Below are 23,574 nucleotides of genomic sequence, written 5' to 3' on the forward strand. Positions count from 1 at the left end.
CCTAGAATGCAATGAAGGGAGTTTGACTCCTCCGGCATGTTGGAACGGCACAAGTGGTTAAAGATCTTGGTTTGTGTCTCTTATTTAAGGTGACACCAGCACCAGGAGTACAGTGCCCTCTAGTAGGGGTTAATGCTGAGTACAAGGGGAGAATGTCCTCCACTTTCTACAGCATAGCCCCCTCTAGTTCTGCACTGTGGCATTGGGGGCATAGACTGCAAAGGCAGAGCACCCCCTATTGAGCACCCTGCCCTGCTACCTGCAGCATAGTACCTCATAATGCAGTGCTGGGGCATTGGGGCAGCAGTGAGTGCATGGGGAGAGTGCCCCCTACTGAGTTCCTAAGTACAAAATAGGCTGGCACCTTCCTACCTTGTGAGGTGTAGGGAGAGGAGACGAAATCCCAGTAGAGGAAAGTCTGTTAATTGCTGTATAAATAGCAGCTTTCTGATTGGCTGCTGGTGATGTAATGGTAACAGATTGTCATCCTCTCTGCCCCCTCCTCCTTGCTTTCCCCCCTCCTTCACCACGGACCTCCCCCTTCCCCATCTCTCTATTTCTCTATTCCCCATTTCTCTGTATTTCCTTGCCCTTCCCTATCTTTCCACATCTCCCCCGCCCCCCCCAGGTAACATGCTGCTGTGCCTGTCGCCCAGCTGGCTGGCCAAGGTGCCCTCTGAGCAGCACCCTGGCGAGTCGTCCCTGCTGGTCTCCAAGGCTGTCTCCTTCGAGCTGGGTGGGCGCACGTGCCTGGACGAGTTCTCGCCCCCGCGCCGCGTCACCTACTTCATGGGCTCCTTCGGGCCATGCAAGGAGCATGGGCAGTCAGCGGGGGAGCTGGCGCGTGACCTGGATTGCCCCACGGCGGGCTCGGGGGAGCTGGCCCGCCTTCTGGAGGACAAGCTGCTGACGCGCCAGCTGCTGGACCAGCGGGCCCAGGTGGGGGTGCCACCCACGCTGGCCTTCACCTTCAAGCGGCTGCGCCCACTGCGGGACGTCACTGCTGAGCACGCCGTCCGCATGGTGGAGCTCAGTGGCAAGGAGGGCCAGGAGAACCTCATCCAGGAGGAGATTGAGGCCTTCCTGAAGGGCAACGCCATGGAGCCCTACAGCCAGGTGAGCCTGCCGGGGCCGGGGGCAGGGCCCTGCAGTCAGGTGAGCCTGTGGGGTGGGAGGGGGCTGCAGTCAGGTGAGCTTGCTGGGAGTGGAGCATACAGCCAGGAGTCGGGGGAAGCCCTACAGTCACGTGAGCCTGTGGGGAGGTGGGACCCACAGCCAGAAGGGGAGGTCTATGGGGGGCCCTACAGCTGAGGAAGGGGGCACTGTAAGAGGGGGAGATCCATGGGGAAGGGAGAGAGGGAAACCCTATGGGTAGGGATGGGGGCAGTGGCTGTGCCTGGTTGGCTCCACTGAGCAGTGTGCTGTCGCCCCCTGCAGGTGGTGGTGAAGCCATCGGGCTGGCGCTGGAGTGGGGCCCATGCTGTGACCTTCCATGCCAAGGTGGAGCAGGCTGCCGTGCTCCAAGCCATGCTGGCACTGCTGGAAACCCTGGAGGAGGAGGAGAGCGCCCTGCTGGAGGCCTTCATCCCCACCGCCTGCCTCACCCAGCCCAAATCCCCCAACCGCACATCCCCAAGTAAGGGACCCCCCTGGCCAGAGAGGCTCACGCCTCATCACCTGCCCCTGCAGCCACCATGATGCACTGAGCCCACCCCCATTCCCACCCTGGCCCAGCCTTTGGAGATGGCGTCATGGGGCAAGATCTGGAGGGAAAAAAACAGGATGCAGTTGAGTTAGCCTGGGACATGAGGAGGGAAGGGGCACGTGCCATATTGGGAATCCCCCAGCCAATGTTCTCTCTAATTTTTGACAGGCTGTGTGTGCAAAAAATTTCTTCTGTGCAAATTGTTGTGCTTCTGTGCAAATTGTTGTGTGCGTGGTGTTTTACCGAGTGCACGGGGTTTAGGATCTGTGTGCGCGTGCACACGCGCACAGCTTAGAGGGAACAGTGCCCCCAACTCATTGGGGTGGCTGCCACTGCCATATTGCCCCAGGGCAGGGGGAGCCACTGTCATATTGGAATCCCAGTATCCCCTGGGGCAGTGGGGGACAGCTGCCATACATTCAGTGGGTGGTGGCCCTACCAGAATCCCAGAATCCCTCAGGACGGAGGGCACCACTCTGTGCAGCTGATTTGCATGAATCCCGATGCCATTTCTTTCTCTGCCCCCCTTGCTGCTTCTTTCTGTCTCCTTCCGCCCCGCTCCATTCCTGCACCCTTCATTTGTTTCTCTTCTGTCCCCTCCATACCTTCCCTTTGTTTTCTCCACCCTCATCTCTTTTTTCTCCCCTCTCTTCATCCCCCGATTTCTTTCTCCATCTCTCTCTCTCCCATTTCCCTCTGTCTTTTTCTCCCCTGACTCCCTCTTTCCTTTCCTGCCCCTCTGACCCTTCCTCATCACCTTGCCCCTCCCAGGCAGCACATCTCCGAGGCCTGACCTGGCGATCCGGATCTGCACTGTCGTCTGCAGATCCTGGGGTGACCAGCCTCTGCTGAGCCAGGTAACGGGGCAGCCGTGAATACGTGCCCCTCACCCCGCCCTGCCAATGCAGCTGGCTGGGCCCCATGCCCCCACTTAGCCTCGGAATAGGGCAATGATTGATACGGTGAGAAGCTGGGGATCACTCATGCCCTGACCAGAGACAAATACAGAGGCAGCCCCGGGTGTAAGCAAATGTGGTATGGGGCCTTTCCCCTCTAGGGGGTGCTGGCTCTGATCCAGGCCAAGGGGGTGGGACTGGCTAGCTGGGAAGGGTGAGGAATGGGAGATGGTACTTTTCACCTCTAGGGGGCACCATCTCCAATCTGGTCCAAGGATGGGGGGCATGCCTGGCTCAGAAGCCAGGGAATGGGGCATGGAGCCTTTCCTCTCTAAGAGGTGCTGACTCCGATCTGGCCCATGTGGGTGACTGGCTGGCTCAGGGCAATGGGTAAAGTTATATGGAACCTTACATTGTTTTTTGGACCAAGTTAGTCATGAATTTAATATGATCTGCAAAAGTCTCAAAATGAAAAATCTTATCATCGTCACTTGTGACCTTTGAACCCAGGCCAGGTGGAGGTCAAAGGTGATAAGCTCACCTTTGTCCTGTCTGCAGCGTGTGGCACTGGACTGGGCTGGGTTTATTTTCTCTCATGTTCCCCCTCTGCCCACCCTCGCACATGGTACATTCCATTTCCTGAGCAGGAGAAAAGAGCTTCCACAAATCAGGGCTCTTGGAACCGTGAGACATGCGAAGGATCTGATTGGTTAGTACCAAGCTTGTTCTCTGGATGACCTCACAGTCAGCTCCCACTGCATGTGGTGGCGGGGGGGGAGATGCGGGGTTTTCATGGCGCTGGTTTTGTCCCCCCCCCAGGTGGTGTGCGGTGTGGGACGGGCTGATAAGCCCCTGAAACACCAGGCCACAGTGCCCCAGAGCCTGGAGAGCAGCCTGCGGCAGCAGGGGGTGACAGATGAGGCCCAGCTCGCGGCCATCCGTGCCCAGGTCAAGCACAAGGCTGAGGCAGCCATGTCAGCTTTCCTGGAGCTGGAGGCGGGGCTGTCGGTGGAGCAGCGGGGGGGCCGACGGGCCCAGACTGATGTGATTGGTGAGCTGCCCTGTCAATCGTTGCCATTAACTATTTAGGGGGAGTCACAGAGTCTTGATCATTATTCATCCGGCCAGGGAGGATCCAGAGCAGGTGCTCCCTCCCAGTGCACCCCTTAATGGGCGGTGTAGGGCAAAGTTGGCTGTGTTGGCTCAGCCCCAGCAGAGAGCCTCCCCCTTGCAGGCCAAAGTTGCCCTCAGCTGCCCCAGCATGAAGTGCCTGGCTGGGGTAGGGACCTGGCCCTAGTTCTTTGGCCCATGGTCTGTTAAAGGGTCAGGGCGCTGCTGCCCTTGGCAGGACGAGGGGAGGATAGCAACTTCACGGGCAGGGAGTCACTGACCAGCTGGGACCTTCAGAAAGGCCTGTAGCCACACATGCATGTCCAGAGCAGGGGCCCATCTAGCCTGGTATCCCATCTCCAACAATACCCATGCACCTTGCCATGAAGCAGCCGGAGAAGGAGCCTCCTAGGGCAGTGGTTCTCAACTAGGGGGCTGTGAACAGATTTCAGGGGGTTCACCAAGCATGACCAGCATTAGACTCATTCGGGCCCGGGGCAGAAAGCTGAAGTCCAGCTGCATGGGACTGGTGCCCCACCACCCAGGGCTGAAGCCAAAGCCTGAGCAACTTAGCTTCACAGTGGCCTCTGTGGTGTGGGGCCCCAGACAATTGCCCTGCTTGCTACCCCCTAACGCCGACCCTGGCTTTTATATGCAGAAAAACAGTTGTTGTGGCACAGCTGGGCCGTGGAGTTTTTATAGTATTGGGAGGGGAGCCTCAGAAAGAAAAAGGGTTGAGAACCCCTGTCCTAGGGGGTTGTTCTGGAATAACCCACCCCGTGAAACTTTCTAAGGAGTTAGACTTTAAAATTTTCCTTTTAACATAACTCTGGATGGTCTCCTCAGCCGGGTAAATGTCCAGGCCTCTTTCTACAAATCCTGTTAGCAGGGCTGTCCCTAGCAATTCTGGGGCTCTACATGGTCTCCCCCCCCCACGGGGGCAGGGCTGGCTTGGGAGGTAGGGGGGAACCACCCCCCAGCACTCACCGGTGGCGTGGCTGAGGCCAGGTCGCTGCACTCCCGCAGCCGGTGAGTTACCAGCAGCGGGAGTACAACGACCCAGCCTCAGCCACACCATCGGTGAGTGCTGGTGTGGGGGGGCTGGGGCACAGAAGGGGCAGGGGCCCAGGGGAAGTGGGGGAAGGCAGAGCAGGGGCAGGGGCCTGCGGAAGAGCTCAAGCAGAGGCTGGAGCAGCATGGGCTGCGCAGGTCACCAGGAGATTTGGTGCCCCAAATTTCCTGGTGCCCTACGCAGCTTCGTGCTTTGCATATGGGTAACGACGGCCCTGCCTGTTAAGCTTTTGGACACACTGAGACCTTGTGGCAATGAGTCCCACAGGGCAACTGAGAATGAGTATTTTCCTTGGATCAGTTATGAATTTGCCACCTTTCAGGTTCATCAATCTTTGCCTGTATAATGAGAGAGGGGGAAAGGAGAGATTTCCTGGCCTGCCTTCTCTACCCCTTTTATTTTCATAGCGTTTAAGGCCAGAAGGCACCCTAACCAGGGCTGTGGTGGATTCTCCACCGCTGGCAATTTTTAAATCAAGATTGGATGCTTCTGTGAAAGATCTGCTCTCATTCTAAACCGGAATTAGCTCAGGGAAGCTCTGTGGCCTGTGCTGTACCAGAGGTCAGACTAGATGATCACAGGGATCCCTTTTGACCTTGGAATCTATGAATTTGCTTGATTCAGCATCTCCTGCAATTCCTGTGGGGGCCTCTGGTCAGGGTCTTTGAATTCTTGAAAAGAAAAGGAGTACTTGTGGCACCTTAGAGACTAACCAATTTATTTGAGCATGAAGCTCATGCTCAAATAAATTGGTTAGTCTCTAAGGTGCCACAAGTACTCCTTTTCTTTTTGCGAATACAGACTAACACGGCTGTTCCTCTGAAACCTTTGAATTCTTGTGCTCTCCAGTTTGGCCTGACTGCTATTGCACACCCATCCTGGCTGTTCCCTTGACTTGGCCATTTCCCATTGCAGGTGTGGATTTTCTCCTGACCTCGTCAGAGCAGGTGCTGCAGCTGATGGCCCTGGAGATGAATTCTCAGCTCTGCCTGGAGACCTGCGGGCTCTTCGAGTCCATGAGTCAGGCGGTGGGGGTGCCGGCAGGCGAGTCCTCGCGCCCTCTGGTGGAGACGATGTTGCGGCGTGCGCAGTGCCACCTCATGGAGGGCAAGCACGTGTTGGTTATCGGGGCAGGAGGAGTCAGCAAAAAGTTCGTCTGGGAGGCGGCCAGGGCCTACGGGCTAAAAGTAAGATGCGGAAACCGGGCCCCACGCTGCCCAGCACAGCCCCCACCCTCCGCCATGGAGTGGAGCTGAGGGAGATGGCTGTCCTTAGCCATGGGTCCGACCCAACATGGCATAACCTGCATCAGGGAAGAGAGAGCGAACGGAGGAGGTTGGGGATGCACCCTCCACCCCCAGCTGCAGGGGGAGTCCTCTCTGCCCCTCCCCCACATCCCAGCCATGGGAGTGCTCCTCATTTCCTCCCCTGTATCCCAGCCAGCCCTCTCTGATATCCCAGCTCTAGGGAGACTCCCCTGAGTCTTCCCCACATCCCAGCCACAAAGGGGCTCCCTCCTGTATCCCAGCTGGACAGAAACCGCACCTGAGCCTTTGCTAGGGGGCTGCCGCAGCCCAGGTCACAGGTGGATGGGAAAGTGCTTCTCCGAGGGTGAGCTGGGGATTATTGTCCCGTCTGTGCTGACCCTTGTCAGGGTGGGTGCTGGAGGTCTGGCACTGGGGCAATGTGGGGAGTGATTGGGGGCAGGATCTATGGGGTGCTGAGCTTCCCGTGTCCATTGTGTGCAGAATCAAAAGTCCTGGCAGCTGGGCAGCTCCTGGAAGGGACATAAGCCAGTGTTAACCATGGTTACCTTTGTGCAGGTAGCTACTCCAGATCTATCCCCTAGGGCTACAGCTCAGACCTCTCTTTGCTGAGGGGGTGGTAATGCATCAAGGGGCACACCAGGGAGCCCCATAAGATCTCTGGATGAGAAAATCACCTTAACTCTGACCCCTGGCTGTCCATCCATTGCCAGTCCGGCCCACAGCCTCAGGTCACTGAGCCATGGGTGTCTCATCTCCTCCGCCCCCGAACCTCTCCGTTCTAAATCACTGGGACCATTCATGTAGCCTACAGCTCTTGCTCTCCCTTCCCTTCACCGTGCCCTCTCATGCCTCTGCTTTGAGGCCGTCTGGGCACATGGGGACGTGGGCTTGAACGTCAGCTGGCGAAGGAATACTAGAGAAGGGGCAGGAGTGGTGTGGGGAAGGGGAGATGAGTGCTTGACCCCAGACAGAGGAGAACCAGGTCCCAGCCCAGACACTGAATTGAGGCAAATACAGTCTGTGATGGTTGCTGCAATCTGGGTAATGGAACGGTCTGTATCCCAGCCCAATGTCACACCACTGTGGGAGACAGGAGCAAGTGGTCTGGCCCATCTCCAGCCCCAGTGGAGGGGGGGAAAAGGTGGGCAATTCTGCCCACAGCTCTGGAATAGCAGAACGTTCCTGGAAAATTGATCAGCAGTGGAATAGTTAATAGTGCTGCTGTCTTTAAATTTTCCACAAGCATTAGGCTCTGGAGTTAACACCTGCCAGCCTTGACATTGTTAGCTCCTGGAGTTAGATCTCATGAGGCCAGCTAACTGCTCTCTCAGGAACACCCCTCCCCCCCAAATCCCAAGCAAATTGACTCTGCTCAGAGGTGTGAGAAAGGAATCCCATGGCACAGCCCTGCCACTGATGCTGAGTGCAGTTTCCTAGGCTGTGAGCACTCCTGTGTACTCCCCCAGCCCCACTTTCTTGGCAGCAGCTCCAGGTTGGTTCCAGGCTGGGATTTGGTCCTCTGTGTCCAGGGTGGCACTCAGCCCAGGCAGGTTGGGGTGCCCTTTTGTGTCAGTGCTGGCCCCGCCCCTCTGGCGGCTGGTCCCTTCCCAAAGCCCCTGCACAAAACTGGACGCAACCATGCCGGGTTTGTTCTTGGAAAGCGTTTAGCATGCAGATGCACTCGCCCCCTCAACCTGGATGGAACATCCCATCTCCTCTTGCCTTGGGGTCCAGGAATGCCCCATGGGGGCGGGCACATGAGGCCCGTGACCACACCGTCTCCTCCTCCCCACCCCATGGGGCCTGGGCATAAGTGGACCATTCCCAGTCTACCCCACCCCTCCTGGGCACGAGTGGATCATTCCATCCTGACACAAATGGGCCATTCCATATCCCCCCACTCATCCTGGGTGTAAGTGGACTATTCCATCTTCTCCCCCTCCCCGCACTGAATGGTGCCTGGGCAGGAGTGAACTGGTCCATTTCCTCCCCTCTACCATATGGAACCTGGGTGTGAGTAGACCATTCAGTTTCTTCCCCCTACCCCATGGGGCCTGGTTGTGAATGGACCGTTCTGTTTCTTCTCCCCACTTCATGGGGCCATGGGTGTGAGTGAACTATTCCATCTCCCTCCCTGGATGCACATAGACTATTCCATCTCCTTCCCACACCCCTCGGGGGCATGGGCACACATGGACCCATCCCATCTCCCTTCATAGAAATGCTTGGACCTTTCCTCCATCTCCTGCCCCACATGGGGTCTGGACGCACGTGGACAATTCCATCTCTCCCACACCGGGGTTCTGGATATGAGTGGAACGCCCTATTTGCATCCCACCGTGGGGTGTGGATCCGTCCCCAAGGACAGTCCCATTTTTGCGGCGCCTGGCGGGGAGGGCATGGAGCCTGCCCCAGTCCTTAGTGACCCCTTTTTGGTCTCTCTCCCACTTCTCTGCATCTCTCCCCCGCCCCCCTTCTCTGTGCCCCCCACCCCCCGCTCCAGATTCACCTGGTGGAGTCAGACCCCAACCACTTTGCCTCGCAGCTGGTGCAGACCTTCATCCACTACGACACCACGGAGCACAGGCGGGATGAGGAGCATGCCCAGCGGCTGGTGGGGCTGGTGCGGGAGCGGGGCCTGCACCTGGACGGCTGCCTCTCCTACTGGGACGACTGCATGGTGCTGACGGCCCTCGTGTGTGAGCAGCTGGGCCTGCGCTGCAGCCCGGTGGCAGCCATGCGGGTGGCCAAGCAGAAGAGCCGCACCCACCAACACCTGCTGCGCCGGCGCAAGGAAGCCCCACTTGGCTGGGCCTCAGAGGCGCTCTATGCCGTTCCCTGCTGCCACCTGGAGAGCCACGCTGACGTGGAGCGGGCTGCCCGCCATCTCTCCTTCCCCGGTGTCATGAAGCTAGAGTATGGGGCGGGTGCCGTGGGGGTCAAGCTGGTAGAGAATGTGCAGCAATGCCACCTGCACTTTGAGAAGATCTCACGGGACTTGCGGGAGGATACGGATCACCCAGGCATCGGGCTGGGCTGGGGCAATGCCATGCTGCTGATGGAGTATGTCTCCGGCACAGAGCACGACGTGGATATTGTGATTTATGATGGGCGCATGCTGGCCGCCTTCGTCTCCGACAACGGGCCCACCCGTGTGCCCCACTTCACCGAGACAGCAGCCAGCATGCCCACCTGCCTGGCGCCCGACTGCGAGGCCCAGCTGGTGCGCGCCGCCTACCGGTGCTGCTTGGGCTGCGGCCTGACCAATGGCGTTTTCAACGTGGAGCTAAAGTTGACGGCAGCTGGGCCCAAGCTCATTGAGATCAACCCCCGCATGGGAGGCTTCTACCTGCGCGACTGGATCCAGGAGATCTACGGGGTGGACATCATGCTCGCCTCTGTCATGGTTGCCTGTGGGGTGCCCCCGCTGCTGCCCACCCATGCCCAGCCCCGCACCCACCTGGTGGGCGTCATGTGCGTGGTGTCACAGCACCTGAAGGCCCTCAAGTCCACAGCCAGTGTGGAGACATTGCAGGCCCTGCACGAGCGCGGCATCATCCGCCTCAACCTGCTGGAGGATGAGTTGGTCACCCGTGAATATGAAGAGCCCTACTGCAACGTGGCCTGTGCCAGCCCCAGCCGCCGCGAGGCTTGCCTCAAGGTGCTGGGTGTCTGCCAGGTGCTGGGCATCGACTCACCCCACTATCCTGTCACCCACTTCCTCTCTCACTTCAAATAGCACCCAGGGAGCCCCCGGGGAGGGGGCCACCCTGCTGCTTCTGTCCTGTTCCCCCCATTCTCCCTAGGGCCTGCTGGGCTCAAATCCGGTCCTGGAGGAGCCCCCGGCCTCATCCTTCCTGGTGTATTCCCACCAGCTGGGGCACTGGCGCTTGCATTACGTGGCTCCTCTGTATCCCAGTGTTGTTGTTTTTTCCCAGCAGCTGCCCCTTTCCCCCCAGGAGGGAGCTGGGGGTCCCTAGTGTCGTCTCAGGCAGGCGTGGCTCTTACCAATGTGTGCGTGACATGGGATTGCATCAGTATGGCGTCTGTTCTGCTCCCTCTGGGGCTCCTCCAGCTCCCCCACCCTCCCCCCAGCTGCCCTGTCCTGATCCTCTAGTTCTCCTCCCTCAGCTGAACTGTCCTATCCCTGGAGGGATCCCCCACCCTCTCTGCAGACTCTTCCCTAAACCCTTCTTCCCCACTGAGATCCTCCAGTTGGCTCCCGCTACCAAGCCCACCAGCCCTGGGAAGGGCTGTAGGTCGCGGACCCTAATCTCCTGGGCACGAGCTCAGCTCTGGCATCTGTTCACCCATGGTGGGGAGGAGGGGAAGGATTGAGGGGCTGGAGCCTCCAGGAGTGGAGACTTAAGGCTACAAGTGGCCCTCCACTAACAAACCACTGTACACATGTTCCCTACCCCCCACCACTCTGCTCCTCAGCCACCCTACCTTAGCAAATCACTGTATGCTACCTCCTCAGCAACCCTACAATAACAAACCACAGTACACAACCCCTCCGGTGCTCAACCCTACTGATAGCAAACCACCCTATGCAACCCGCTCACGTGCTCGTCAGCAACCTACCAGATAACAACAAACCACCGCATGCAGTCCCTCCCATGCTTGTCAGCAACCCTACAATAACAAACAATTGTGGGCCAAGTCCTAGCACAGACCCTGCGATAACACATGCCCTATACAAACTTCTCACTAGGAAACCTACAAACCCACTGAACCTGAGACATTGAACTGACCCGCTTGAGCCTGCAGCCCCAGCGCTTGAACAGCCTGCACTGATGCGGGAACCCTAGCCATGCTAACGAGCAAAAACAGGGCTCCAGAGCAGCCCTGTGCTAACTAACTAGCATGCCTGGTCCCAGGGAAGGACAAAAAACTTACACTAACAAAGCAGGCACAACCCTCCAGCAGTTTTGAGGGCTGTGGATGCACAGCCCCAGTGCTTCTGAGTGCCCCTACAATAACAAACCAGCGCGTGGAGCCCCAGTGCTTCTGAGTGCCCCTACAATAACAAACCAGCGCGTGGAGCCCCAGTGCTTCTGAGTGCCCCTACAATAACAAACCAGCGCGTGGAGCCCCAGTGCTTCTGAGTGCCCCTACAATAACAAACCAGCGTGTGGAGCCCCAGTGCCCCTACAATAACAAACCAGCGCGTGGAGCCCCAGTGCTTCTGAGTGCCCCTACAATAACAAACCAGCGCGTGGAGCCCCAGTGACCCTACAATAACAAACCAGCGCGTGGAGCCCCAGTGACCCTACAATAACAAACCAGCGCGTGGAGCCCCAGTGCTTCTGAGTGCCCCTACAATAACAAACCAGCGCGTGGAGCCCCAGTGCTTCTGAGTGCCCCTACAATAACAAACCAGCGTGTGGAGCCCCAGTGCCCCTACAATAACAAACCAGCGTGTGGAGCCCCAGTGCCTCGGAGTGCCCCTACAATAACGAACCAGTGTGCATAGCCCTTAGCATCCATAAGTGACCCTATAATAAGCAAACCAATGCCCTGAGAGACCCTACAATAATAACAAACCATTGCACATAGTCTTAGTGTCCCCAAGTGATCCTACAATAACAAACCAGTGCACAGCAGCCCGAGTGACCCTTCAATAACAACAAACCAGCATGCACAGCCCTGGCATCCCTAAGTGACCCTACAATAATATCAAACCAGAAAGCACAGATCCTAGCATCCTTAAATTATCCTATAGAAGCAAACCAGCGTGCAGCACCTTGAGAGACCCTACAATATTAACATACCAGCGTGCATAGCCCTAGTGTTCGTGAGTGACTCTCCAATAACAAACCAGCGCATGGCACCCAGAGAGACTTCCGTAATAACAAACCAGTGTGTGCAGCCCCCGTGACCTTACAGTAACAAATTAGCAGAAGTAGAAGGAAGCAAGACTCAGGTCTAAAGGAAGCTTGGTCAGGTTCTCATCCTCTTTAAGAGCCCATGGATTCCTGCTGCTTCCTCATGACTGGTGTTATTGATGTCACAGCAAGAGATTGTGAGGTCATTGGGGATGATGACATCATCAATGAGGGGAGGAGCATCTGGAAATTGTGATGTCTTAAAGGGGCAGAGGCCCTGAACCAGGGAAGAGGGAGGTGGGTGGGAGATGGGAAGTGACATTACCATGGTGCTTGTAGCCATGGCATCCCATGCCAGGGTACCCAAGGACAGGGGCATTAGCAAGCCCATCCCCCTGTCAGCATTGGCTGGAGTTCCTCGTGACACTCCCCACCTCTGTGTCCTTCTGCCGCCTCTGTAACCGGCAGCAGACGGACAAAGTAGTCCCTCCCCAATAAAATGCCATGTGCAAATATGCAGGTCCCTGAGGCATTATTGGCACCCTGAGCTGCAGCAGGGTTGGAAGAAGATCCAGCAGCCAAGGAAGAGCAGGACATGGAGGGAGCCAGTGGCAGAGAAATGAGGCATCGTCAGCTGTCTCCCTGTGCCCCTCCTGTCTGCAGGGTCCGTCCCAGCAACTCAGCCACAGCACCATTGCCCTGGGGCTACCTGGGCCCCAGCTCCCTCCACCCCAGAGTCTCCCCCTCCTGGGTCTCAACTGGAGGAGCCGCAGCAGAGAAGATGATGATGGCTTCTCCAGGCCAGCTCTGCTAAGGGGTCACCTTCCTGGCCTCTGTGGCCCTACCTTTTCCAGCAGCTGCTGCAGATAGACAGAGCCCATAGTGCCCATCCACCTCCTGGGCCTCCTCTCCCAGCTCAGCAAACCTCTTGGAGCCCACTCTAAAATGGAGGGCAGCCTGGGGTGCCCCAGCTCCATTCTGAACAATGAGCAAGTCACTTTGTGCTTTGGGATCCCTCGCAGGCCCCTTCCCTGCCCCCAGACTTGCCCTTTTCTGAGGCCAAGATTCTGGCATTTCAGGGACAAACAGCATGTGGGACTAAGAGAGCATCAGCCCATCCAGCCCCCTCCCCAGCTATTGCCTAGAGGGGCCTGAGCCAGGGCCCTGGGATTCAGACTCAGCTGCCTAAAATGCTGGGGTTCTGACCAGTTTGGAGTGAAGAAATTACTGCCCCAGATCAGACCCATGGGCCCAGCCAGCCCTGTATATCTGCCCCCCACAACCCGAGATCAGACCCGTGGACCCATCCAGCCCAGTAATCTGGCTCTGATGCAGGATGGGTCAGAGGACAGTGCAAAGCTCTGCAGTGGAGAACTGGGCTCATCTCTCAAGACCTTGCCAAGCAGGGGCCCTGGCACAGATCTCTGCATGGGGGACTGCTGTCAGCTCTGATGCCCGTCTCCCCAGTGCCTGCGTGGCACCCAATCCTCACACTTCCGTTTGCTCCCCAGCCAGGAGGCCAGCAAGCAGCACCATCCACATCCCATTGGCCTTCACCAGTCGTTGGCAGAACCCCAGGTCATGCCAGCTTCACCTCCATACCCAGGCATTGCTAGGTTCCCCAGGATGCTCTTCACTTCCCAGAGGCATCCCCCTGGGCATGGGGCCTGCAACACCATTGGTTCAACTCTGGGGAGCCCCCGCAAGCAGGATGGAAGTGTGTGTGTGTGGGGGGGGGGCAGGAAAGCCAAACTCACCTAATCCTTCCCTGCATCACTGCTGCCCTGGGGCTCTTCCTCCCTCCCCCCCCCCCCCCCGAGCCTGGATCCCCCTGCACCTGCCACCAGGTATGGTGGGTGTTAAGGGCAGGCTACCTAGACCATGTCATTTGGAGTCCTGCCCCGCAGCTGGGGAAGGATGTGGGGGAGCCTGCTGCTTTAAGACCACCCCTCACATGCTAGCAGGATGGCGACAGAAGCAGGGAGCCACCCCATGCCCAGCTTTGGGGAATGCCCAACACCTTAAACGTACCTCCTTCCCCTGCAGAGCAGTGGCCCAAAGGGGCAAGAAGGGCATTGGCTCTAGCACTGGGCAGAGGTGGCCCATAGGGAGAGGAGGCTGCACATCCAGAGCCCAGCATGGTCTTGCATCCCTGTTTCAACAGCATCCTGCAGCGCCCAGCCCAGTGCAGAGCAGGTTTCATGAGCAGGTTTTTGGTGACACTCCTAATGACAGGACCAAGGCTTTGGAGCTGTGGGACACAGAGCCTCCCTAACCCCGTGTGATGAGAGGCAGAGGAGACTGAGATCTGGCTAGGGGTGGTGGATCCCATCTCATTTTTTCCCCTTCTGCTGAACCAGCATGGTGCTAGGAGGCGCTGTCCCCAGAAGTCTGTGCTGACCCCAATGCCCCAGTGTATGTGTGTGGGGGGGACATACACACTGTGCTGTGGGGAGCAGGGTGGAGGCTCAGCACTGGATGCTCTCTCTTACCAGTCAGTGCTCATGCTAGCTCCAACCCTAACATATCCTGCTCTGTCCCAGCCACAAATCCTCCTCTAAAGGACTACACTGTTTTGTACGGTATCTCTGCCCCTTCTGACATCAGTGACCTAGTCCTGGCACCAGCATAGCTCTTTTGCTAGGGGCAGCTGACCTCTGAGACCTTGCAGATCATCTTCCCAGCAGAAGAGAAATCAGTGATGTGAAGTATGGATAGAGTCTAAGGTAACTCACTTTATTTACATACACGAGTCCTGAAACAGAGGTGGTCAAACAGCACACAGGACAATCCGTGCTTCCATGTGGCTCAGCCCTACCCCAGTGCCTGGTTCACAAGGATCAACTCTGCCTCCAGAAACTGACTCTAGTTAAAGCCCAAGGCAGACAGCAAACTTTCCCACCTCTCAGGCAGCTCCCTCACCCCCAGGATCACTGCCTACCAGAACATTGCAGAACCCAAAACAACCAACCACCCAGTACGTCTTCCTAAGAGTCAAAACTTGCTTGCTTACTGAAGAGTGTGTAATGGTGGCATCTGCTGAAAATGCCTCTAAGTATAACCCTGAAGAATGAGGCTGGGCCAGTCAGTGCCATAACACAGAGCCGTGAGTGGTATAAGCATGCTGGTAATTCTGGTCTCCCTGTGGCCCATGAAGCAAGGTAATGAGTAGGGGGAATCACAGACTCCTAGGCCAGAATAGGCCATCTCGCTTGACCTCCCCCACCTCCTCCTAACACAGGTCCTAGATCTTCTCTTACAATCTGATTTACAGCATATCTTCTAGACAGATTGCTAATCTCCTAAAAGGGGGGCAGATCCCCCAGCTTCCCCGGGAAACTTGCCCCATATGCGCCAGGGGAAGGATTAAAGAGAAGAGGGAGGAGCAGACACCCCCCTCCCCCGCAAGCAGCAGGATCTGCTTTGCCCAGAACTGTCTTACTCAGTGGATTCCTAAGGACACCAGCTGTTCTTGCCATTAGCCCCACAGTATCATGTGGCTGGCTCTCCAGTGCCCTTGCCAGGCTGAGATCCAGTTACAGGGAGAGGCAGGAGGGGGGTGGGTCAGATTAAAGATCATGAAAAGGAGAGAGACAGGGAGGAAGGGTGCCAGAGGGGGGTGAGGAGAGTGGCACAGAGTGAACTGAGCTCTGATCATCCCCCATGAAATTCTCTGCCACCAAATTGCTAGGGTGTAGCATAGCTAGTAATTGTGGGATAGGAATAGGAGGGGAGATTTCTCTGGTGCTGTGGCCTCCCCGGGAAGATGACTGTATTATTTTATGAATATTATACGTACCTCTGTTCATTCAATTGTATGTTACTCACTGGGATTACAAAGGTGGTTCATTCCAAGAGAAGCAAACACCTCATAGAGTCCTCACATCATCACCTTGGCAAATCCCCAGGGATGTGGCCTCCTTGCAGATCACGTGCTACGCAGATCAATCTGCTCCTTAAGATCTTTCATTTATGTCCATCACTGGCAATCTTGTCATGCCAACAAAGCTTTTGGCACCCATGTGATCACTGTCAATGTAGCAGCTCTCCTGAGTAAACACGTTTTGTAATTTACTCATCCTCCATCCTAAGAGCATGTCTGCACCAGGAAAGTGAAACCTGTGCTGATAGAGGCAGTTGCTTGGGTTCGACTATGAATTTCCTTATTGTTGATCTTGTCTTGCTGCTATGGAGCAGCCGATGGAAACAATGAAAATCATTCTGCTGCTCTTCAGCCTTCCTCAGCACCCACATTTCACTGCTGTAGAGCAGAGTTAGCGGAACTGGGATTTTATAGATCTGCAGCTACGCAGCAAGCTTGATGTCCTGGCATCTCCAAAGAGGAGCCGAAGGGCCTGCAGTAACATGGCAGTGGCTGCTGTTATATGAGCGGCCACATCTTTCGAGAATTCTCCAGCACTGGCTGTGCTTGATGTCCCATCCCGACAGGTAAATACTGAGCTGGAGAGAATCCCCCTCTCCTCCCCCCATTTACTAATGGTGAAAAGACAATGCAAAGAACAACTGCTGGGAAGTCTATCCCTACCCTTCCTGGATTGACTGGGTCCGGGATGGCTGGGACAGACAAAGGAACTTGGAGAGGGGTAAGATCTGCCTCAGCTGGCAGGAGACGAGAGAGAGACAGGATTATAGGGAAACAGACTGCCCCATCTCCAGATCTAAAGTTGGGGTGTCTGGTTAAGTTAAGCCTCTCAGAGCTTGCCTCCACTTGAAAGCTGACTTAGATTAAGGTAAAGTGTGAATTTAAAGTGCAATATCTATTCCTGATCAACTCCCTGTGTGGGATAAACTAAGCAGGAACACGTTCCATAATTCCAGCACGAGTGTTCATGCATGGAGTTCATCAAAGGCTGTCTAACTGTTCCTGATTTGCTCATTCCCTAGACAAGTCCTTCATCTGGATAAGGGGAGGACCTGTGTTGCTTTAATCCTCTCTTATCGTGCAGGGTTCCTGCTGTTGAGATGAAGTGATGCTGTGTTTCGCGAAAGGCTGGTTTAGGTCCCAAAGGCCTGAATACAGCTGGCCCTACTGGGAAATCACAGTTGGTACAGGGGACTGCACCCTCATGACTACATTTAGATGATGGTGCAACTGGACCCCAGGGAAGTGAAGGCAAGGGAGTGGTGCAGGGGCAGTGTATGCAGGCCTCTCCCACCCCCCCCCCCCCGGAATGGGGATGAGTGACCCATTGTTCCTGTGGGTCCATCCCCATGACAGCACAGTCCCCCATGCAGCCAGTCTGTGATCCCAGGCAGTGCAATGAGCAACGTCCCTCAAAAGGCTGCCCCTGGTCCCAAAGCAAGGGGAGTGTGGTCAGGGTCGAAGGAAAGGGGACAAGACCAAGCTAGGGGCAGTGAGGGGGAGATAGAGTTGGCTGGACTGACAGACCCACCCTTCCCAGCCCTGAGAGTTAGAGGGACTGAGCCCCTAACCTACCAGTTGGAGTCAGTAGGAGCTGGGAGAGCCATGATGCTCATACAGGGGATTAGTCTCCAAGCCTCATGCAGCCCCAATCTGGGTGTTTTACTGTGAGAGTCTGCACCCTTATGTTCACCACTTCTATAGGACTATGATAAATCTTATATGAAGTAGGCCTTGTGGGGTATTGTGACTGGACCCCTGGGGTACAGCCTGGAACTGTGGGACCTCTCTGCCCCTTTAACTCTCCAGCCTGGGCTGTCTCTTACAATGCAATGCTGGTGACAAACAGCACACCCCTCCAGGCACTGTGATCACTCAGCCATCAGCATGTGGACACCCACACCCAGTTAAATTGCATGAAGGCTCTCCAAGCTACTCATCAATTATACAGAGAGGCATCACCAATCACCCCAGCCCTAAGCCTTGCACCCCAGAAATACACGTCTTACAATGCTCAAGAATCCCTTGGATAGTGCAAGCTCATTAATTAGTTTGCCACTCCAACAAAGGGTAGTGGACACGCAACAGCCCTTGTTAACCTGAGTTGAGATTCTCTGAGCACTTCGACCAAAACCACATGCTTTTAGGTAAAAGAGGAAACAGATTATTAACTACAGAAAGACAGATTTTAAGTGATTATAAGTAGTAGACATAGAGATCACATATGAAAATAAACTCACTCTAAATTCTACAGACTGAGCAAGATCTGATTCAAGCAGTTTCTCACTGTAATAGATGTACCAGACAGCTTACAGTTCTTAATACACAGGCTGCATTCCCTCTCAGCCTGGAACCAATCTCCTCGGTTCAAAGTCTTTGTCTTCCAGACGATCTTTCAGGTGATGAGATGGGGAGGACAGAGGCCAAGTGGTGATGTCATCAACCCTCACTTAGACTTTCTCTCCAGGTGCTAGAAAGATCCTTGCTGTGACATTAAGGTTAGGCAGCCCCCATTGTGTATGTGCCCTCTCTGAAGAGGCTCTGGGAGAGTGGCTTCTTCTTGATGGGCCATCAGCTCCTGTCTGGCTGGTCCTGATGTAAATCCATCTCACTAGCTGCTTCTTTGATACCACTGAAAGGCTGGCTGTGGGCGTCTCCTAACCTCACAACATATTTCAGTACTACGCCCATAGCAAAACTTCATAACTTCACATACAGTGATAGTACACACAATTCAACAAGATATTAATGTTCAACAGATCAATTCTTCTTAACTGATACCTCATAAGGCATACTTCGTACAAAACATCACAGTCGTGAATATGGGGGTTCAAGGTGCTATTTTGAGGTACAGTGTGCCACACCTCCCCCCTTAGTTTACTGCCAGAGTATTAGTCACTGACTAATGCAAAGCAGTGTGTCAAGGTTCTTCTTTAGGTTTTGACAATGTAACTCCCAAGTGTTGCTAAACATTGTAGTGTTACCCATATGCTCTTGCAAAGGTCTGTGTACCTTTTAACGCTTTGTGGATCTGTTTAGTGATGTCAAAAGTTAGCAAGTGTGCTTTCTTGGAGTTGCTAAAAAGCATCTAGTTGTATGTTCGCAGCATTTTTAACCCTTCTGCTTCTCCAATTGGTGTTAATTCAATGTAGATATTAAAGTTTTCTAAAGTGTAGACATTTAGCCATCAAAGCAATGAAGTGGTATGCAGGTAGAGCAAGTTGTATAGGCCTGTGGTGCCTGCACTCCAGCAAATTTGTGTCCTATCACTGCCTATCACCCCCATGTGCCTGCCCTGGAGTGTCCCCCGGCCCCACCTGCCGCCCCCACATGCCTCCCCCGAGTGTCCCTGCCTGCCCTCGACAGCGGGCAGCTGTCCCGGGCAGCTCTGCGCTGCTCTTCCTCGCTGGCCACAAGGGAGTGGCACCAGGAGCAGGCTGAGGCGGCTGCTGCACCTGCAGAGGGGGGAGGTGCATGGCAACCCCCCCCAGTAGGTGACTCCGATTCAGCTCGGGGGGTGGGGGGGGGGGTGGCTTATCCTGGCTGGATCTCCTGAGCAGCAGCCTGAGGGGGATTGAGTGTCATGCCAGGAGGGCCCCCCCCTCGGAGATTGCTGGTGCCAACAGGGAGAGGGCTGGGGGGGAGTCCTCTCTGGCTCCCCACCCCAGCCCCAGGGTAGCCTGCCTGCTGCACCCCAAATTCCTCATCCTTGGCCCAGCACCACGCCCTACACCCCTTCCCACACCCCAACCCTCTGTGCCAGCCCAGAGCCCGCACCCAGCCCTCCTCCCAGAGCCTGCATCCCTCCTGCACCCAAACTGTCTCCCAGAGCATGCACCCCAAACTCCCTCTGAGCCTGCACCCCATCCTGCACCCCAACCCCCTGTCCCAGCCCAGAGCCTGCACCCATTATCCAAACTCCATCCCAGAGCCCGCACTCCTCCCATATGCAAACTTCGTCCCAGAGCCTGCACCCCAAACCCCCTCCTGCACCTGTTCTGGGCACCACTAAAAATTATACAAACCTGCCACCCCTGGTGGTATGCCTAGGTTTCCCCTTCCATACAGCAACCAAGGTTTACTATGGTTTCTCTGGTGTGAGAAGCTCCAACTCTGTTTATAGGTATTAGCTGAAAAGCAGCATTATCATAGGGCTTCTTAACACAGGGTGTGTTCTTATTTACCACTCCAAGCATGTTCAAAAACTTTCCCCCAAAATCATGCATATTGCACCTTTTCATTAGGTTTACCATCAGCCCCAAATTCTTTGTCATCAGGTTTACTATTAGCATCCACATTTTTATCATGAGATTTAACTGTAGCATCCACCCTGTATCACAGATGGGCATTTACAAGTATCTTTGTCATACTATGCCTTCTGTTTAGACAGTCTGGTTTGTTCAATACCAATTGTGTTTTTCAACTCCTTCCTGAACCTTAGCATATGTTCAGTTACTGGCTTTTCTTTCCCTTCAGTATAGGTTTTCAATCCAATCGTATCTTTTGGGCTTTAGTACCCCAGCGTCTGGTGAGGTATGGCTGTCGGGAGAGTCTGCATATTGGCTGGCCCTGTGTGGAGCTGCCTCCCAACGCCAGGACTGTCTATATACAAGAAATCCATCTCCACTCTTGAGGTTACCCTGTGTTCTCCACTCCCAGCATTAGGACCTTCCCAGCCTCCTTTTCCTAGATGGTTGTGATCTGTCCTCTCTGGGTTCAGAGTGTCTACTCTTTGGTCAGATGCACCTTTTCCCAGCAGCTCTTCCCTTTGCTGCAGAAAAATCAAAGAGACTTTCTCCCTTTCCTTCAGCAGTTTTTGGGACTTTACCCTTTCCCTCTGGGGCCCCAGCATAATATTCCTTCCTGCTGCAGGCAGACACCTTAACAGCCTGAGCTACAGGGAAAAAATCATTTCCCATAAGCATGTCTGTGGGGATATCGTCTGCTACCCCCACCTTTAATTCACTTTCTAACCCATCAGTTTCTATGCACATTCTGGCGAAAGGCACAAGAATCCTGAAACCTCCTACTAATAAAAGCTCTGCCATTAGTCCTGGCAATGCGTCACCTTCTTGAATTACACTCTGCTTAATCACAGAAACCTCTGCACCTGTATCTTCCCATCCCTGATATTCCCTGCCATTAATTTGGACAACCTTTATGTGTTCCATGCCTGCTTCTGCAGAGGCTAATCCCACAGAACCAATATTACAAGTGTCAGGCGCCTCAGAGGCTCCTGTGCTGAGGACAGCAGCATTAACATGGGCTACTTGTTGCCTTCTTCCTCCCAGCAGGTGATCGATGGAATTACAGTGACAGCATCTTTTGGTCTCTTCTATTTTCACAGGAGGTTTGGGATGTGGAATAGAGGAATGGTTCTGAGGAAGTGAGTGCCCAGCCATCCTTGTGCTTCCCAGAGGTAAAACAGGACTCTCCCTTCCCACCAGGTTTAAACCCCCCTTTCTGTGACTTACTCTGAGTAGATGCCTGGGTCTGCTCAGGGCTATAAGATAGAGATGCCATCTCATCCACAGTTTGCACGTGTTTATCCTATAGACGCTGTTTGACATCATCTTTATATATGCCTAGGAAATGCTCCTGAGCAACAAGGTCAAACATTTGTTCAAAACTTTCAACACCTTTCCCCCTCACCCATTTTCCCATTAGATTCCCCATGACTCATACCAGCATTTGTCTTAAGTTTCTAAATGTCACCCTATCTGAAATCATTTCAAACCTGTTTCTTTGAATTTACAGTAATCTAAAGTATCCTGAATTGGCATTTCATTGGGTATATTCAGAGCTTCACGAGTTAATTTTGCAATCAGGGTGGGGATTTTCTTGTCATCAGGAATCACATGAGCTTCACACAGACTCTCAAAAGTAGTAAACTATTCTGTGACATCACCTGTCTCTTTATATATAGGACATAACTGGTCCCATTTGTGGATTTTTGGAGAAATGGGAATCATTAGGGTGGGATGGCTCTGATTCTCCTTTTCTAGCAAGTCCAATTGGTGCCTCTGCTCTTTTTCCATTTCCTCAGCTTCTTTGGCTTGCAGTTCTAGTACTCGTTCGTGCACTGCTTCCTTTCTGCCCGCCTCTCTCTCTGTATCCACCTGCTTTAGCTCCAAGATTCATTGGTGCTCTTTTTTGTTTTTCTGCTACCTGCAGCCTGTACAGCTCTAACTTTGCAACTTCATCACTCTCACTCATTTTTATGCCTTTCTGCTGCTATTTCTCTTTCCCAAAATAAGCAAACAGAAAATAACAAACTTGTAACTCTTTCTTGACTGTGTTCAGGCAACCCACTTAAAGCCTCACTTAAAATATCGACACCAATGTATGAAGTGCAAATCTCGATCAGAACAAGAAGCTGTGCTTTTCACCCTCCTTACTGTGCCACTGTGATGGGACTCCTGGAGTACAACCTGGAACTGCTGTGCCCGTCTCACTCTCCAGCCTGGGCTGTCTCTCACAATGCTATGCCTGTGACAAACAGAAAAACCCTCTAGGCACTGTGATCACTCAGCCATCAGCATGTGGCCCCCCACACCCAGTTAAATTGCATGAAGGCTCTCCAAGCTACTCATCAATTAAACAGAGAGAGGCACCAGCAAATCACCCCAGCCCCGAGTCTTGCACCCCAGAAATATACCGTCTTACAATGCTCAAAACTCCCTTGGACAGTGCAAGCTCATTAATTAGTTCGCCACTCCAACAAAGGGTAGTGGACATGCAACAGCCCTTATTAACCTGAGCTGAGATTCTCTGAGAACTTCGACCAAAAACACAGTTTTAAGTGAAATAGGAAACAGATTTAACAACTGTAGAAAGAGATTTTAAGTGATTATATGTAGTAGGCATAGACATTAAAGTTAGTTACATAGGAAATAAAAATAAACTCACTCTGAATTCTACAGACTAAGCAAGATTTGAATCAAGCAGTTTCTCACCCTAAGAGAGGTTATAGGCAGCTTACAGTTCTTTGTATACAGGCTGCATTTCCTCTCAAAGTCTGTGTCTTCCAGACAGTCTTCCAGGTGTTGAGATGGTTTAGATCAGAGGTGGGTCAACTACGGCCTGCGGGACTGTCCTACCTGGCCCTTGAGCTCCTAGCCAGGGAGGTTAGCCCCCGACCCCTCCCCTGATGTTCCCCCGCAGCCTCAGCTCACCATGCGGGCAGCGTGGTTGGCTCCGTCCGGGCAGCAGGGCTGCAAGCTCCGGCTGCTCTGAGCGGCATGGTAAGGGAGCAGCGGCAGCGGCAGGGGGTGAGGTTGGATAAGGGGTAGGAGGTCCTGGGGGGCAGGGGACGGTTGGATGGGGCAGAGGTTTGGCAGGGTGGGCGGTCAGGGGAAGGGAAACAGGGGGGGTTGGATAGGGCGTGGGAGTCCCGGAGGGCCTGTTGGAGCGGGGGTGTGGATGGGGGTCAGGGCAGTCCAGGGACAGTGAGCAGGGAGGGTTGGATAGGGGGTGGGAGTTCTGGGGGGGCCTGTCAGAGGGCAGGGGTGTGGATAGGGGTCGGGGGGCAGTCAGGGGACAGGTAGCAGGAGGGTTGGATGGCGGTGGGGTCCTGGGGGGACGGTTTGGGGCAGGGGGTCCTGGGAGGGGGCAGTGAGGGGACAACGAGCAGAGGGGGATGGATGGGTTGGAGGTTCTGAGAGGGGCAGTCAGGGGGAGGGAAGGGGGAGAGGGTGAATAGGGGGCAGGGGCCAGGCTGTTTGGGGGGCCCAGCCTTCCCTACTTGGCCCTCCATACAGTTTCGCACCCCGATGTGGCCCTCGGCCAAAAAGTTTGCCCACCCCTGGTTTA

The 23,574-nt window shown here is 54.7% G+C and overlaps 1 protein-coding gene across 3 annotated transcripts in view; it reads left to right on the plus strand.

Annotated features, from left to right (window-relative positions):
• Positions 1-12,394, plus strand: part of CARNS1 (carnosine synthase 1) — a 29,188-nt gene extending 16,794 nt beyond the window's left edge. For 2 of the 3 annotated variants that reach the window (XM_075129236.1, XM_048854727.2), the window contains exons 5-11: positions 629-1,116; positions 1,438-1,636; positions 2,477-2,562; positions 3,421-3,652; positions 5,699-5,970; positions 6,532-6,606; positions 8,555-12,394. In XM_075129236.1, coding sequence (XP_074985337.1) covers positions 629-1,116; positions 1,438-1,636; positions 2,477-2,562; positions 3,421-3,652; positions 5,699-5,970; positions 6,532-6,606; positions 8,555-9,790 — 2,588 coding nt within the window. In that variant the 3' untranslated portion in view covers positions 9,791-12,394. The remainder of the gene's footprint in view (positions 1-628; positions 1,117-1,437; positions 1,637-2,476; positions 2,563-3,420; positions 3,653-5,698; positions 5,971-6,531; positions 6,607-8,554) is intronic. The other variant, XM_048854728.2, reaches the window with a different exon arrangement.
• The last annotated feature ends 11,180 nt before the right edge of the window (positions 12,395-23,574 follow it).

This window comes from Caretta caretta, chromosome 6 (genome assembly GCF_965140235.1).
Source record: "Caretta caretta isolate rCarCar2 chromosome 6, rCarCar1.hap1, whole genome shotgun sequence".
In the NCBI taxonomy this organism is placed as follows: domain Eukaryota; kingdom Metazoa; phylum Chordata; order Testudines; family Cheloniidae; genus Caretta; species Caretta caretta.